We start from the raw sequence: 18,376 nt of genomic DNA on the forward strand, positions 1-18,376 counted from the left end.
CTGAAGTTTCATTTATTCACTTACTTCTGGCAGCCGACCCATTGTGGGCATTGTTTGCAAGATGTATTGGGCATCCATTGACATGATCATTAGTTACCATTTTGCCTGAGAGAAATAAGCTACTGTAGTATATCACTTGGCATTCCGACGCATTAATGCTCGTGTCTGTAACATAATCTATCAAACTCCAATGAAGCGGTGCGCTCCATCACAGCTGATGAATCTCTCGCAGGATAATCAGGCGATGATGGAAGAAAGCAACATGCAGTACATCTTGTTGGACTTGTTAGTGGGGATGTTTTTATTGATGCTGCAGTTTCCTGATTGATATTGGTTTTCATATACAGTACAATGTTCTATGTTCCTCGGTTCTTTAGAAAATTAGTTCTCATTTCCATTTGAGGTAAACAGGCAGCGTTTTCTATCACATCGCTGGTGTTGTTTGAAAACCCCGTTGTTCCAGTGAGCTGACTACAGCTGAAAGATTTCATGAACTGTGAGAGAAAAGTTCAGGATTCCTGTGTCAGTGCTGATGGAGTCCATTTTGGTAAATCGGCTGCTGTCTTGACTGAAAACGTATGAATGGTGAATTTAGCTGTTTTGACTCTAACTCAAGCTCTGGCCCTGTGTGTGTTCCCCCAGGTTACTAACCAGAATGCCCTCTGAGGACCGTCACTTATCGTCCAGCTGTGGTTCTTACGTCAAAACCGAACCTTCCAGTCCGTCCTCCTCTCTAGTCGACACCGGCAGTCACCACAGTCCCAGCGGGAACTCTGACGCCAGCGGCGGCTACATTAACGGCAGCGGCGGACGCTCACACACCCTGGACTCCCCACCAATGTTCAACCCAGGCATGCTCGGAGGCGGTGCCGCCTGCCTACGCCGCTACGAGGAGTGCTCCGGCAGCATGGCCGATGACTCACCAATCAAGTGCGAGTACATGCTCAATGCCATTCCCAAGAGGCTGTGCCTGGTGTGTGGCGACATTGCCTCAGGCTACCACTACGGGGTGGCCTCCTGTGAGGCCTGCAAAGCCTTTTTCAAAAGGACAATACAAGGTATTTCCCACTTTCTCTTTTATTTTCTACTGGCTCACCTGAGCTCATCTCCAGGGTCTGTCCTTCTCAGTGCAGTCTGAGGATTTTTGTGTCATTTTGCAGGTGGTTAAATATTCAGAAGTGTTATGTATTTAACAAAATAGTTTTTTTTTTTATGACTTTCTAAATACTTTTTATTAGCTATACCTTGACAGCTGTGATTGCCGGTAAAAAAAAAAAAAAAAAAAACTCACTTGACGTTGAGTCCATTGACATGTGTCCCACATGTTTCCTCAGTGCTGATACCTAACCCTCTGCGCTTATGGGACTAATACAGTGTAGTGATTATGAGCGTCTACAGCAGGCTTTAGGCCCAGACTGTAAATCTGCTCTGGGTTTGTGGTTTTTTGATGTGTTTGCATGTGAATCGTATGTCTGGCATCAGCTCTGCCACGTGCGGGAGCCGCTCCAGAATAATCACTTGGACAGAGAAAAATATGCCACAAAATGAGATGCAGAATTTTGAATTTCATCTGCAACATTTGCATCTAAAGACATAAAGTCAGACAGCAGATTAGTGAGGCCATGGACACATTAAGGCAGATACATCTGATGAAAAAGTTCTCAGTCCGAATTTCCATCTTCATCATTCCACTTTTGAATTTTATCGGTAATTGGTAGCAAAAACCATAGTGGCGCACTAGTGCACCCATAAGGTACAGATGGATTACTGTAGCTGATAATGACTAATAAACTCAATAGTTTGCAGAAAGTGACAGGTCCCATGCAGAGCAAGTGACTATTAAAACAAGCATTATTTCTATTAACAGCCATATGTAGCTGTATTGTCACCGACATGGGCTGAGAGACAAGCTAAGCTAATAAACACCCAATTGTTACATGGAGATATTTTACCACAGCAACATTTCTTTAAATGAGCTTGAAACAAGTTGAAACATTGTTTTATGACAACCAGTTAGAGAGAAAATAAACTGTGGTGTCAATTTTACTAAATGCCTCAAAGCGCTCTGTGTTGTTTTAATAGCTGCCATACTTCTGTGCTGGGACAGACTTCAGTGTCCCATTCAAAACATTTGAAGACACAAATCTAATGCAAACAACTCTGAGCCGCTCTCTGATTTACATCTGACCAATTACACAGTAGAGACAGCAAATAGCGCTCGTGTGTGACTTTGTGTTGTCTTGCACCCTCTCTTCTTCTTCTTCTTCTTCTTCTTCTTCTTCTTCTTCTTCTTCTTCTTCTTCTTCTTCCTCTGTCTCTCGCCCTCCTTCTTGGAGGACAGGCTCGTAATGAACCTAATCTGTCCGTCATTCGTCCTGAGCCACGGGAGTTTCAGTCAATAACAATCAGTGTTGGGTGACTGTAATTAAGAACCAGGCATTTCATTGGGAGAAAGTCAAGAAAGGAGGGTGGGAGGTGTGGATCTGTTCTTTGCCCCCAGGCCCCTCTACCCAAGGGGGGTGGGGGCCAATTAGAAGCTCAGGCACGTGTTGTCGGGGCAATAACAGAGAAGAGAGAGGGAATAGAGGAGGAGAGAGAGAGCGAGAGAGGCGCTGAGAAGTCCTCTAAATAAAAGGCAGAGGGACAGGGGACAGGGGACATGGTCATTCACTGAAAGGAGAAGCTGCTTTAATGGAATGGTAATCAGGGAGGGGGGTCCCGGCCTCGGCAAAGGAGGAGGACAAGGAGAGGTCCAGCTTGAGTGGAGATGAGTGCGTGGATAATAGCATGGCATAATAATATATCAAAATTTAGAGGGAAAATAAGAGAGGTTAAGGAAGGATATTAGAGTGGTTGAAATGTCCTTTGAGAAATAAAGGTGGACACAAGACCTGATTAACTAAGAGGCTATGCCGACAGTGAGCTTTTAGAGGTAGGCAATTTAAGACTATTGTGGACCCCCAATGCAGCCCCCCCCCTTCACATACATACACACTTACACACACACAGGTCATTTTTGATCCATTCAGGTACAAAATGTTTCTTTTAATAATCAGAAAAATATTTAATGAAATGGATTTTCTAATCTCACAAAACTCGTCTGTACTCTGTTATTATGTTAAATTATAAAGAATTAAATACAGTAGGGGAAATGTTCTACTGTAATTATTATATGTATATACAGTATAATATTTGTTCATAATGTGTTTATAAATAAAATCAAATATGATCAAGAAAAACGTGAAGGTAAAATATGGAGGAAGGTGAATACCTACTGTTCACTCTGTACGATGGACACTGAGTAATTTACTGTATAGCAGAGCAGTAAAGATATGAGATGAGATTTCGAGCGCTTATGGATCATCGTCGCTTTGCGTCATCGACAGCTGTACTTTTACGCGACAGTAAAACGCAAATCATTGTGGGATTGTTAGCTGACAGTAGTCTTCATGGACACGGACCTTACTTTTGTGTTGCATTGTGGAAATGTTTTAGGGCTCCATATAAAGAGTGAATTTCACACTCAGAATTCAGACGTTAAATGGTGGACATTAAAATAAAGTGCACTATATAGTGAATGGGGAATAGGACACATCCTTCCCCACAGTGGAGGAGCTGCTCACAGCTGCTAAACATTACAACAGTGCGGATAATTGACTGTGGCATTGCATTATTTTGTGGTAGAACAAAATCATTCATTAGTTTTGCCCAAATTCCATCTGGACACAAATTCTTTACAACACGTGTAGTATTTGTCATAGTATACACTTTGTGCTGAATATTACAACAAAATACACTTATTACTTATAGTATATGAGAAATTAATTTACGTCCCAGTTATGTACGGACAAAAGATGCAACTCGTGGATCATTAGTCGTCTGTTAAAGTTGGATTCCGAAACTTTTTTTTTTTTTTTTGCTTGTTTCATGTCTCTTTCTTTTGTGCATTGCAATGTGGGACTTTAGCATATACAAACATCACAAAGAAATCAAGCGTTTTTTTGCTATGCACACAGACTTTTGTGTAATGTCTTTAGTCACTCACCTATGTGAGCACAGGACACAGTTGAAAACCTGTTTGGAAATACATCATATGAAAACTGGACAAAGCCATTACATCATGGTATCACTGCACAAAGAGTATAGTGTTGCAGCCTGCACATGTGCACTGCAGTCGACTGTACTTCCCCTCTGCTATGGCTGCACAGTTTAAAAGACTTTAGCCTCCCCGAAACCAGCACCAGCCTCTGCCAACATCCTGGCGTGGTGCCCCGGGCCCCTCACTGTGCATGTGACCCTGCTGGCACCATCGATTCCAGGGATCCTGACAAATGTTGGCACCTTCTCCTTGTCCAACAGGGGGTTGTGTGTGTGGTTGGTGGTGGGGGGGGGGGGGGGCAAAGCTGGCAGATCTGCACCAGACAACACCTGGTTTGCTGTTTTTAGGTACCATTAATACATCTCTGGACTTACGGGACATTGCTTAAACATTCAATCGAGGGATTTGGATACTTGGGAGGATTTGTCATTGGATTCTGGGGGTCACGTCAACTTTTGAAGTGAGCGTGTAATGATCCGGAAGAAAAACTGTTAACCGGAACCTGGTGAGAAAGAAAAGGCAGCGGTTACATGGCAGCAGATTCAATATGTCTGCATTTCTGGCTGTTTTTGGACCCGAGTGATTAAATTGCATAGGAAATATTTCCATAGCGAGCCAACAGCCGTCGAGACGGACTTGAATAATACATCGAGCTTTGCTACATGATATGGCAGCGTTTGATTGGCGAATCTAACAGCAGCTCCTGGTCCTTACTGGGGAACATTATGCAGAGCGCCGGGGCTGCGCGTCCATCTCTTAGTCCTTGTGTTGTGGAGGGGAGGGCAGCTTTCCCATCATCCCTTAGGTGAAGAAGGATGGGCTGGAAGGGGTGCGCCTCGCAGAGAGGACGCTCTGCATTAATGAAGCTAATTTATCTGTGAATCAAAATGGGGGTGGGACTCCAGGGCGGGTAGGTGCTTTTTACATGTCCCATCAAAATGCCACTAAACTCTCCTCTCCTTCAGGAGTGTCACACGGGGTCACCTTGGGACAGGTGTGTGTGTGTGTGTGTACGTAAGCACACACACACACATATGTTGTGTCTCTTCCTGGCTTTCTGCGCCTGTTGTTTACCATTTGTGATTTGATCTTCTCTACTGTTCAGTCATTTTTAAAACAAACTCTGACTGATTTTTAATGCACACACAGAATAAATAAACACATTGTCTTGTTTCTTACAGGGAATATTGAGTACAGCTGTCCGGCCACCAACGAATGTGAGATCACCAAAAGGAGACGCAAATCGTGCCAGGCCTGCCGCTTCATGAAATGTCTGAAAGTCGGCATGTTGAAAGAAGGTGAGTGCTGATTTTATTCAGTGATCATTTCAATGGGAAAATGAAAGGATTCGTTTTTTTTCCCCCTATTTTCTGGATTATAAAAAACATATAAATAGAAATACTTCAGCTGTAACTGTGGTGAGAGCTTACATAAACTGTATTGCTCTCAACAATTAAAATAGCCAATTATCATTCTGAGGATTTAATCTCTCTCATTCTTCTAATTTCTGTGTTTTATTATACTTCATCAAGACTCAGTGACCAGGCTAAAAACAAATGTGTGTCAGTGTGTTTGTGTGTGTTTTTTAGATCAGGGAGAGTTGATTATCACGAGTGAAAAATAAAGGTCTGAAACAAAGGTTGAACACACACAACTGTCTCTGTCATGACAGTGAATCTAATGCGGCCCAGCAGACCTGCTGAGGGCTGAAGGACTATAGTCAGTGATCAGATATTAAACCAGCTGTTGCCTCGGGGAGACACCGGTGACATCACCCGCATGCCTTACTTACCTCTCCTCGCACCCCTGAGCCTCTCGCCGTTGAACTGAGGCGGGTGGGAAAAGCTGCTGAGTTGGATGTTCCTACCAAAGACTGACTGAGATGTGTAACAGTACTCTTGAAAAGCACAAGCTGTTCCCCCAAGACTTCCCTCTCCCATGGGCCCTGGGTGTCTCTCTCCCTCCCTCACCCTCTCTCTCTCTATCTCTCTCTCTCTCTCTCCCCCTCACTCTCGCTGTCTGTCTGTCTGTCTCCCTTCCCCTCTCTTGCCTGGCGTATTGATCCGCTAAATGCTTTCCGAACATCCCACCTCACTTCCTGCATGTGTTGTTTCTCCTCCACCGAGAGACCTCTGGGAGCACAGAGGGAAAATCTAGCCGATAGATTTTCTTGTTCTTTTTCTTTTTTCCCGGGAAGAGTTTTTATTTTTTTGGTGGATTTTTACACTGAGTCGAAGTTATGTTTTTGTAAAGAGGATTATTACTATACCCAGTGGGACATTACTGTGTATAACTGAGGTGCTTTTCTTTTGGGTAGACTGTCATGTCATTAAAAATATATAGAAACTGACCCTTTAAAAAAACAAAAAACAAAACATTTCTATCTGTCTCACCCAAAAAAAAAACAGAATATTTTTTTACAGCTGTTTGCAGACAGATGCATAGAAATAAATAATCATTAAAACTATCACAAATAAGCCACACACACTGTCAACAACAGGAAAATGTATTACATTAAAGATATAATATAGCTTTTTAATGAAGTTACAGTTAAAGCTGACAGTGTGCACAGTAATATTTATATACTGACATTTGAGGAATGAAAAAAATATGTTTGTTTATTTTTCCATTTCATACACTTAAATATCGTGCATCATCTGTTTCCAATTTCCCATCAAGTTTTCTTCTCATGAGTTTCAGTCAGTATACATAGATCAGCGACAGTTGCATGCAGGTGTGTTGAAAACAACAGGAAGTCAGTTATTATAGTTTGGCCATTCTTACTTTTCAACACATTCATCGTTTGAAGTTGCAGCAGTAACTGTGCCAAACAGCTCACGGAGGTAATGGAGGTACTTTACATCCCTTAGCGCCACATTTTATTGCGATGTATTTATTCTCAGAGCCATAAGTCAGTCAGTCAAACCTGAACACATAGACGTGATACACATATTTGTAGATTCAGTGTAACTTTTTGTACAACCCAGATATCCATTACTAAACTTTAATAAAAATAGAAATAATACAAAAAATATATATTTAAGACTACGCTTTAAAATATGCCTCTAAAACCTGCAGAATTTGCCTAGGAATCTTTTTCTTTTTTTCAGTATTAAAAAATATCCGGTGATAGTTGTGTGTACATCAGAGAGACAATGCAAATAAGAGCTGTGAAAAAGCTTGATGTTAGTTTGTTAATTCAGCTCTACTGAAGGGCTTGGTGTGGTCTTGATTTTGTCTGAGGGTGGGCATGGTGTCACACTCTAAAAATCCATGCCTAAAATCAGCTATACAAACATTTTAGATTTTTTTTTTTTTTTTTTTTTGAGACAGATTGGGGCGCGCACACAGGGCAAAGTTGAGCTGACAAACAGCAGTTTCACAGAGTTGTTTGTATTTTCAATACTTACTCAGTCGAACATTATTTGTTCTCTGAAGTCTCACCAGATCAAATTCTGGAGTTCAGCCCAACTCCATCCGCGCTGATTGTATGATATATATCCCGATATAAAAGGGAATGTTTACAGACTTTGTTTATAGGCTCCACTTAGAGACACAACAGTCATAAATTTCCTAAAAATAAAACCGTGGTGATACAGGTTTGTTGTATTCTGCCAGCACCAACACGTCTCATAATAGAAGCCAGAGGCAGTTAACTGCAATCTGCTCTGGTAACACAAGACTGTATGTCAGGCTCTTGGTCCGCGTCCACTAATGCAGCTTCACCGTGCACCGATGTAGCTGTGTTTGTTCATCTCAGACTGAAGGGTCATCCTTTGTGCTGCCGTTACAGAACTATTTATACCTGCGCCCACTCTTGATGTCTTCATCCCGGCCCAAATATCTCACACCGAGGCTTTGACTGTCAGCCAGAAAAAACACTGTTGCTTTAGAAATAAAGCTGAAACTATTAGCGCATGCTTAAAGGAAAACAGCAGGGTATTGTCTGTGGCGGGCTGAGCTAAGCCGTTGATGTGGTCAGTGTGTGTGTGTGTGTGTCTGTGTGTTTCAGAGTGTGTGTTAGGGGGAATTTGACGCCGTAGCCTCCACCACCTGCCGCTCCTGAGATGCAGCATCACAGCCACAACGACATGTGGCTCAGTGGGTGATTCTCTGAAAGTGATGGCATTCAATTAAAAGGAAAAAGGACATTTAATCGTGGCGTAGCGCGGCGGCGTGGCCTCTTACACACTTGGGGGAACTTTGATCATGGAATCAGTGGGGGGACAGAGGCTTGCCCTACTTCATGTAATGAGATCACCGTATAACAAGTGGCCGAGAGCCTGTCATGGAAAAGGAACATTCACACAGTGTAACGTGAATGTCATGAACAAAGCTATCTAGTCCTGAGAGATCTTCAGAGCCGATAACAGAAGCAAAAACACTGTCAATAAATGCTGGGTAATTAAAAATGTTATAATATTGAAATTGAAAACTTGATTTTATCTCTATTTTAAAATATTCCATTGTATGAATAGAATTAGTATTCAGATATTTCCAAGTATTTCCTTATGAATTGTTTTTGGCATGGCTCATATTACAAATGTCTGCTCACAACATCCCAGCTCAATGTGTTTCTCACTTGTTCCAGTGCGGCAACAGCAGTGATCATAAGAAGCGCCTTGTGCCGCAGAAGATGCTGAGAGAACTTATGCGCTCAGTCGTTCTTAAAGCATCTAATATTTCCACCAGGACCCTCTAAGCTCCACTTTAAGCATGCCATCCTGAATCATATGGTGCCAGCTGCCAGGGCCAGACCGGCACTACTGGCAGGCAGGAGGAACCCCCTCCTCCATGCAACACCTGCCGCTGATCAGCTGACTTCAATTTTTAAAGCTGCTTTGGTGGCGTCGAGTGAAAGGTCCAAACAAATCAACTCCTCTGAAGCAGCAGCAGCAGCAGCTCAACAACACACACTAGAGAGGACCAGGGAAAGCAAAAATGTGGTAGTAAACACATATTATGCAGTTAATCTTAACCCTAGAACACTAACGTCGGGTGATTTTCACCCATGAAATTATTGTTTCATAATTTTCATTATGTTGCTGTTGTCTGAGTTTCGTGGGTCCCTGGGTAGCTTCATACTGCTCACTGACGTCATTGAAGGTAGGCATGTTTCCCTGCTCCCATCCCTAGTTTTTTCAGCAGGTACATGTTCGGGTGGATTTCACCCGACGTTAGTGTTTATGTATCTAAATCTGGCGACCATTTCTGGTGATGCTGAAAATTCTTCTTTTTTCTTTTTACTCCACCAAATAAGGCTCAAATGTCCCACAAATGGGTGGTCTGAAGGACAAAGTCCCAGCTCCATTAGTTTTTTTTTAAAGAAGTTTTTGTTAAAAAAACAAAAAAAAATCACAAATTTTGGACATTTTTTTATAGGGTCACCATGATACCTTTTTTTCATTTTGTGAAACATTGTACAGTGGAAAATTAAGGAAGTGTACTTCAATTTGCCATGTATTGTTGTATTTTAATATACTTTGGTGAGAAATATTTTTTTATGGGTATATTATATCGGGTAAAAAATACCCGGCGTTAGTGATGGTGTTACTTTTTGTAACGTTAGTGTTCTAGGGTTAAGGACATTTGTCCATTTTGTGTGTATTAAGTTGCCTCTGGATGCGCATAAAGAGAATCTGACAGCTTTTGTCACTCAACGCATCATTTCTGTATCTAAATCAAAGACACTGATGGAAAAAAGAAACCCATTGTAGACAACAGGCTTCCTTCCAGATCTGGCTTTACTGCTGCGGCACAGCAGAGCGTCTGGGATGAGCAGGGCGGATGGTAGCGGCAGGCAGGCGGCTTTTTTGAAGAAACCTGTCTCGCTCAGTGACCCCTTAAATGTCCAACCGAGGCCGATAAAAGGTCACAGGTCCAATGGAAAAACCCTCACGTAATTACAACTCGCGGAAGGTATGGTGTCAGTCACTACTGCCAGAAGTCAGTGCCCATAGCTAATAGTAGCGCTAATACCCCCATAGCATTACTCTATGGTGCTAAATGATGCTTGAATTTTCTGGACTGAGTAAGCATTTTTTAAAGTGTATTTATTTTTCTATTTTGTGATGTGAGTTGCTGTTATTTCCTGTGCGAGATGGAAGATTTATTTATAGTTTTTTTGTATTTTTAGCGCTGCAGTAAAACATGCGTAGGTCTATGACTGACTGAGTAATCACATCATCATGTTAGCAAATTAGCGTGTTTGGAAAGTATGTCCTGTTGAAAGAGCAGCGTCTGCCCTCATGGACGCTGTGGACACTCTGTCAGGAATGAAGAGTTTTTCCCAGAAACGACTCTTCGGCCTTCTTGCTCCTTTGAAGTTGACACTCGTTTGGTTTTTTTTAGTGTTAGCTCGGTGTTTCTGTGGCGTATTCTTTGCTTGTGGGGATTTTCTGACACCACTGTAATGTGGTGGATGAATACAAGCTGCCAGACTATTTTGGCAACCTACACCGCTGTCTTGCCCTCGCCAGACCACAGATAGGGATCAGCAGTCTTTTCCTGAGCGAACGTGGCTACCGGGGTAACGTTACAGCCTTATTTTCCTCCAGCCACATACACAAAAGATTAGTAAAGCCATATCCAATATCACAGACTGTCAGGTCCCTTGCCAATCAATAGGCTTAGATCAGAAACCAATCCATACGCTAAGATTACATCATCAAAATAAAGATATAGCAAAAGCGTGTAGCGCATAAGCGGCACGTGATACAAGGCTACGTTAGCGCTACATCTGCGTATGCAGGATTGAATGCCCCCTGACCCATTGCTACATTCATTTTTTTTTTTTTTTTTTTTTTTTTCATTTTCCAAACCTGTCTATCTAGCACACGTGTATGAGGCCTTGTTTGCTTTTTCGGGTGTCAGAGTATCTGGCAGGCTGCAGCTGAGAGTCAGCGCCCACCCAGAGGCTCCGCTCTGGCCTGTCCTCACTGTCTGGCAGGTGATAGATCAGACATGGAGGCTAACACGTGTTCCTCTGAAGAAGGGGATTTAGTGAAGTGCTGACCTCTTTACAACCCTCCCCACACACATACATACACACACACACACACACAACGCAGTACACATACATCCATGTACACACATGCCAAATGTACAGTATATCACCCCTGACAAGTGACATGGAATCGGACCTTGAAGTACATGTTTCCTCCTGGCACCCTTCTCCTAGTCTATGTCTTTTTCTCACTCGCCCGCAACACAACCGTGCGAACACAACAAACTGAACGCAGCCGGCTACAGCTCCAACCAATACACCGGGGATCCCGGATCGACCCGCCCATCTCCAGCCGTGCAGATGTTTTCGATTACAGGCACATTTGTGGTCAGGGCGGCTCTGTAACACACAGTACTAATACCCCTCGCCGACACGCCGGCTCAGCTCTATGAAAAGTGTAAAACATGATAAAGAGAGCGATGCCAGTGTGCGTGGTTATGGGAGAACAGCTCCAGCTTTGTCTTGTCAGCCCATCAGGGCAGAGCAGGTGGGAAGCCATCCTCATAGACCCCTTCTTCCTCTCGTCCCATACCCATTTTCTCAGACACTCCCTCCCTCCCTCCCTCTCTGCGGCGGCGGCCCACCCAGTCTCTGTACAATCAAACAAAAGCCGTCCAGTGCCTTTAGCTCTTCTCAGGCTCACACACTCGGCCCTTAGAAGTAGCTCTGCAAGGGCAAGGTCCCCGTGCCTTGTAAAGGGTGAGCGGCTGTGTAGGAGGGGGCGCACGCTGCATCCCTCTGATTTTTCCCAGCTAAAATAGGGAGCTCCTAATCTCCCTTTGGCAGCGCTCACCAGCCAGCCAATTCTGACACATTCTCTAGAAAGAAGCGCCTCTGACAGGTGAGCGGCTGAAAATAGTTGTGTGAGATACAAACACACACACACGCATGTACCCGCACAGATACACACACTCATGCACATGTTCATATTGTAACACACCGGCTTGATCCTGCACATGCACATTTGTCAGATGAAATCTTCTCGCTGAAGAATCTCTTCTACATAGAATGAAACTTTGTGTTTGAAACCAAAGTGGATTTTTATCATTTTAATTTCTCAGCCTTCTATTCACATAACTTCTGTTGTTTAGATGTGATTTGTTAAACACTCCAGCAGTGTCATTAATGCACTGTGTCGAGCCATACCCGTCACTAAAGGACGCTGAAGTCATGTCGTCTGTTTTATCTGGGAATGTGACAACCGTGAGCAGTTATACGCTATAAATCGATGCTTAAGATAGACAGAATAGTTCTGGTTGATGTCATATGTTACAGCCATAAAATGGAGTCTTAGGTTTTAACATGATACAGAACGCACACGGCACGACTCTGATGGCCACCCACTGTTGAATGAGAGCATACTGGATTTTAAACAAAAACTAGTGCATGGTGGGTAATTTATCAAATAATTTCAGCATTTTAGACTCAGTATTTTTCATTTGTTCTTCTTTTAGGACAACTAGATAGATAGATAAATCATTCTTGCATCTTTGAGAAGGCACATATAGACCATGTTTGGTCTATTACACAATTGACAGAATAAATAAACATGATACATGTGATCATTTTGTGATTTTTCATCATTTTTTGATTTGTCATTTTAGTGAGTTTTTAATTATTTTATCTCTATTTTTTATTCAATAAGACTTGGCGTCATGACTTTAGTATTTCTATTTTTTTTTTAATAGATAGGTTTTTATATGGACACAGGAGGAATCCCAATTACACTGTGGACCTGAATAAAAACAAATAACATACAAATGAAAGAATAAAATAAATCCAGATGACACACTCTGCCACCGTCAGGAATAAACAGCCGCTTCAATCAGGAATGCGCTTTAAGGTTGCGCTTTAAGAAGTCAATAAAGATATTGAATGTGAAAGGGAAGCTGGGGTCAGGTGGCCGTAAAGATTGCTCCTATGCAAACACGCCTCATCGTCTTTCCATACACATGTACACACACATACGCACACACACACATAGTGAGGAGGATGTACTATCAGGCAGTATCTCTGTGTCTCAGCCCGTCTTCCTCACAGTCTGCAGTAAGTTATGAGCATACTGCACAGCACTGTATGATCTTACCGAGCCCATAATATCCAGCTTGCACACTTCCACTACCACCTCTCCCATTCCCTGCGCTCTTCTACCCCATAACCTCACCCCCTGCATCCATATTTTGGCTGCCAAACTTTATGAAGGGCCATGCAGCCACCGTATAAAAAATGGATCTGGATGCTTTTAACATGATCTCTGCACCCGCTCGGCCGCCGTCGTGTCACCAGCGGCTCACACACCGCCGAGACGCAGGCTCTCTTCAGGACGCGACCGGCTCGAAACATGGAGGCTGCTGTGGTTTTGGGCCTGAGTTGTGGAATGTGGTGCTGACGATGACACAAGCCCCCTCACTCCTCCTCCTCCTCCTCCGCCTGCTCCTCCTCCTCCTCCTCCTCTCCCCGGCCCTCTACAAAGGGCCTCATCCAGCTGTCTTGTTGTGGTCAGATTCTCAGTACTGTGCTGTATCACATGGGGAGGAGATAATCCTGCACTGGTTGGATCAGGCGCTGGCTGGGACAGGCAGTGCTGTGAGGGAGGAGATGTACACCCGATGCTAAAAGGGAGAGGAAAAAGAGGCAGACAGATGGAAAAGTGAGAGAAAGAAAGACAAAAAAAACAGATCTTGCAGAAAACTGATACACTCGGGCCAAAAGCAGCAGCTTGTTTTGTCTTCTTCCCCCCCAAACCCTCCCATTCTTCAGCATTATCTAACCCCCTGTTTTCCTCCGCTCTGTCATTCTCTCTGTGCCCCCTCCTGCCATGGGTCTCTGCCGTTTGCAGCGCTGCTAAGCTGTAAACTGAAACTGGTTAGCGCTGAGCTCTTAATTCTTGTCAGCGTCCATTAATTATGGACCAGTTGGATGTTCCAGTTCAAACAGCCCCCGCGGATCTTGGAATTCTGACTCCGGCTGTTTGGTCACTTGTCGCTTGTCGCAGCCACATGACCCTGCAGCCCGCAGCAGGGAAACCAGTGTGTGCGTGTTTGTGCGTCTGTCCACTTGTTTGTACTTGTGTGTGTGTGTGTGTGTGTGTGTGTGTGTGTGTGTGTGTGTGTGTGTGTGTGTGTGTGTGTGTTTCCATGTGCATGCATGTGTGGATGGATGGCAGTAGATGTCAGGGACAAAAGCAGCAACAATTCACTGTCACTTAGTCTGACAAGTCTATGGTGTGTGAATTTAGAGTCTACACCTGCTCAATATATTTTTGCATTACACAAGCTTATTGCTGTGAAAGCCTTTACTAACCGCATGCCCCTTTATTGGGCCTGTGTGTGTTATTAAATAGAGAGACGCTATTGAATTGATTTAATATGTGGAGTACATGCAAAGTTTTCCTGAAGCACAATTTATAATTTTGAATTTGCCTTAACCAAGAGTAATGGTAAAAACAACTACTAAAGCTCCATCTGTCGCAAAACCCAGTTCCTAGCTGCCTAACTGACTAATTAAAACCACATCCACATGTGTTCAAAGAACAAGAAGTCTATTTGCAAGCCTTATTGATTACTTTAAGGCGTACAAATGGAAAGCTGTGTTAGGAGAGGTGCTCTCGATTTAGCTTCAATCTGCCAGGCATAAAATGATCTCACTGTGTTTGCTGGGAAGAATGAGCTCCCTCTGGGCACGGTGGGTAATTAGGTTAGTGGATAGTCGGTGTCAGGAAATTGAAAGACCATCCTAATCGGATTCTTTTGTTTCCAGGGGAATCAAAGGAATTTATATGAGTCACTGGGATATCTCACACGACTCAATTCCACTTGACCATGTAAAATCTGTTTGCTCTCCCTCCATGCTCAAACAACTTTTAATACGAGTGTGTAAATCCAGGACATAAGGTGCATCTGATGGAGCCGGTGTCCTCTGAGATGGCTTTCAAGATAATCCCAGATATGTCACGTTTGTATACTAACTAGGTACTTACACTCCTCCATCTGTAACGAGGAAGTATTGAACGGTCCCGCTTGACAGTCAAAAGGTTAAGAATAAAGGAAGGAAACTCTGTGCTACCACTTATAATGCATACATAATAATACCTAACATATACGTAGGTCCTTAATGTACTTTTTATGCAGCAGGCCTTTATAAATGAAGACAGATGTGTTCGTAATTTATTACTATAAATATAAAGTATTATACGAACTAGTTTTGCATGAGGTGTGGCATAAAGAGGTTAAAATTAAAAAATATTGGAAGGCTTGAGAGAGATTTATGACTCAGCAAAAAATATGCAAATAAGTCAAGTTTCCCAGTAATAACCTGTAAGAAGGAGGCTACAGTGCTGTCGATAGCAGTAATTGTAGCTGTCGATGTAAATGGCAGCAAATTGGTCACATGGCATTTTAATTGTACTGATGTGAGATTTGTCTGATTGATTAAAAAACTAAACCGCCAAATAAAATATCTGCATTTAATGGTTCATTCATCGGTTTTATTCTGTGTGTGTGTTGTTGTTTTTTTGCAGGTGTGCGTCTGGACCGGGTGAGAGGAGGGCGACAGAAGTACAAACGGAGGTTGGACGCGGAGAGTGGCGCCTACCTCGGTCTCACTATCCCCCCTCCAGCCAAAAAGCCACGTGAGACACTATTTTTTGTTTGTTTGTTTGTTTGTTCTTGTTGTTTTTTTCTTTCTTTTTTATCTTAATCAGTTGAAATGTAGGTTTGTACCTTAGTGATTCAGAAAGACGTCATTCTGCTTTTATATCAAAGCACCAATTTAATTTTATGAAATGAAATGTTGGCACTAAGAAGTCAGATTCATCTCCAGACCAACCTGTCACATGTTTGAGAGACAATGTTATTTTATTTAACAATTTTCAAACCTATTTCATTCACTTCTTTTTGTCAGTGCATAATTCAGTTTTGTTATTTTCCTTTAAAAAAAAACAAAAAAACAATTTTATGTTTCCTGAAATTATCAGACATCTGAGAACTCCTCTCTAATTTCTCTCCTCTTGCTCTGTCCCTCTACCCGTCCTCCTCTCTGTCAGTGACTAAAATCGTTTCCCATCTGTTGGTGGTGGAGCCAGAGAAAATCTACGCCATGCCTGACCCCACCATGCCCGACGGAGACATCAAGGCCCTGACCACGCTGTGCGACTTGGCCGACCGCGAGCTGGTGGTCATCATCGGCTGGGCCAAACATATCCCAGGTAGAGACATGACTGCTAATGAATGACCTCCTTTTTCATTTCTTAATTATTCAAACCTGGTCACACATTTAATGAATATGTTTCCTCTATAAAGCTGTGTATGCACTCAGTAGAATCAGTAGAATAAGTACAAGAAACAACGGGTGGATTCAGAATATGAACATTATTTATAATGAGGATAAAATCATATTAAGTTGTTGTTTTTGACGACTGGATTCATAAAAGGTAACTTCATAAGTGGTGTGCTGTTGGTAAAGCAATGTTTAATTTGCTGAAATGATACAGTATGAGATTACTGAAGTAGTTCACTGACTGTTGCACACACATAACACCCCTCCCGCCCTCCCCAACACACACACACACACACACACACACACACACACACACACACATACATACATTCATGCACACACAGGATAATTAACATCTGCTACTCATCTGCACCTAAGGGAAAAGCCAGTCCCATATTCTAAAATCTAATCAATAAAGAGCAGCTGAAACCTTTGATTTGACTGGGTGGGGTGGGGGAGTCTGGGGGGTTGGGATCCGCCCCTATGTCAATGTATTCCATTTCAATCCAGGACTTAAAGAAAGCAATCCTCTTACTTACTTAAGGAGACTACACAGGGCCTGTGGTAAAATTGATTTATTTAGGGAAATACTGACGGATTTCCCCGGTCCTTGTTGAAGAATTCTTAAATAAGGCTTGTTATGCAAATGTTTTTAGATCCTCTTTTCTTTTCATCTCTATCAGTTGAAACAGACACTTTGGACCCCAGTATGTTTGAAGGGAGCGCATGTCAAAGTAGATGCATCCCATTGAGTCCAGTCACAAAAAGTATGTACAGAGTTTAATGTGTAGACAGTTCAGCTCAGTTAACTGAGAAATATTGTGGATGAGTGTTTTGAACATTTTTCCCCCCCGGTTAAATGCCAGTTGTTGTTTCAGCACCGACACATCTTATTGTGCTTCACAGACACTTCAATCCAACAATATTTTGTGTACAGTGATATAAGATAAAGCAGCAAATCCTCACATTTAAAAGTCTGGAGTGAAAGAAATCTTAGTGTATTTCCTTTAATGTAACAATTGGAGATATTTTTCCTCCTCTCGTCTGTCCAGGTTTTCCCCATGTTCACTTTTTACAAATTTTTGATCAGATTCAGTACCTTATTAATGCAATTTGAAGTGGTTGAAGGTGCGTTGATGCCAAACTGGCCCTGAGACCCTCAGAGGCTTCTGACTTGTGCCGAGAGAGCCGGAGAGCTGCTGTCTCACCACTTCAGTTTACACTGCAACGAAAGGAGCATCCCTGACCTAAATGCACAGTTTTTTTTCTCTCTCCCTGACCTCTTTTTCATCCAACATCTGAGAACAAGGATATGTCTGAACTAGCTTTTTTTATTTTTGAAAATCTAATTCAGGTATATTTTTCAGAGTGAAAAGGAGGTCAAACAGGGCAACTACAATCAAATTCTTCAATTTAATCATAGCCACGGGCGCGCAGAAATGAATTCAACAAATTTTCTGTCATATTTTTGGACCTCAATCTCTGTTACATTTTCTATGTATAACTATTGATCTTGTGTGCTATGACGATCTCAGTCCAGACCTGACAGAGTTATTAAAGGTGCGTGTGACACTCTGGGGACATTTTACCCGGGGCCACCGGGTCAGAGTGTCACCAAGTAACGATTAAGACAAAAGGGGTCCCTCCAGTTTAACAGTCCACTCCCACCATTACACTCATAGACCGCTGCGCAAATGGCCTTAACGATGAGGTAATAAGAGTCATTACTGCAGATTGCTCCATTAATGTAAAAGTCCTTCAACACCCAGATGTGGAGACCAGGGAGGAAACATGCAACGTGAAATCGATTTTATGTTACATATTTCTGAAGGATTGAATATTTGTGGTAAATAGATTTTGTTCAATAACGTGCACAAGTTCAATTTCATTATATATTTAAATTAAAGGAAACATTTGTGGCAGATTCAAGATAGACGCTTTAATCACAATAGAACAGAAGTGAAAACACATCTGGGCGTTAAACAGGAAGCAGT

The 18,376-nt window shown here is 42.5% G+C and overlaps 1 protein-coding gene across 1 annotated transcript in view; it reads left to right on the top strand.

Moving 5' to 3' along the window:
* The window catches only part of esrrgb (estrogen-related receptor gamma b), a gene marked incomplete at both ends in the record, with an annotated part of 34,592 nt that overhangs the window by 9,498 nt on the left and 6,718 nt on the right, over positions 1–18,376 (top strand). The window contains 4 exons of the mRNA XM_084000649.1: positions 643–1,058; positions 5,281–5,397; positions 15,625–15,735; positions 16,150–16,311. Coding sequence (XP_083856775.1) covers positions 643–1,058; positions 5,281–5,397; positions 15,625–15,735; positions 16,150–16,311 — 806 coding nt within the window. The remainder of the gene's footprint in view (positions 1–642; positions 1,059–5,280; positions 5,398–15,624; positions 15,736–16,149; positions 16,312–18,376) is intronic.

Source organism: Trachurus trachurus (assembly GCF_905171665.1).
Source record: "Trachurus trachurus genome assembly, chromosome: 24".
NCBI classification, from domain to species: domain Eukaryota; kingdom Metazoa; phylum Chordata; class Actinopteri; order Carangiformes; family Carangidae; genus Trachurus; species Trachurus trachurus.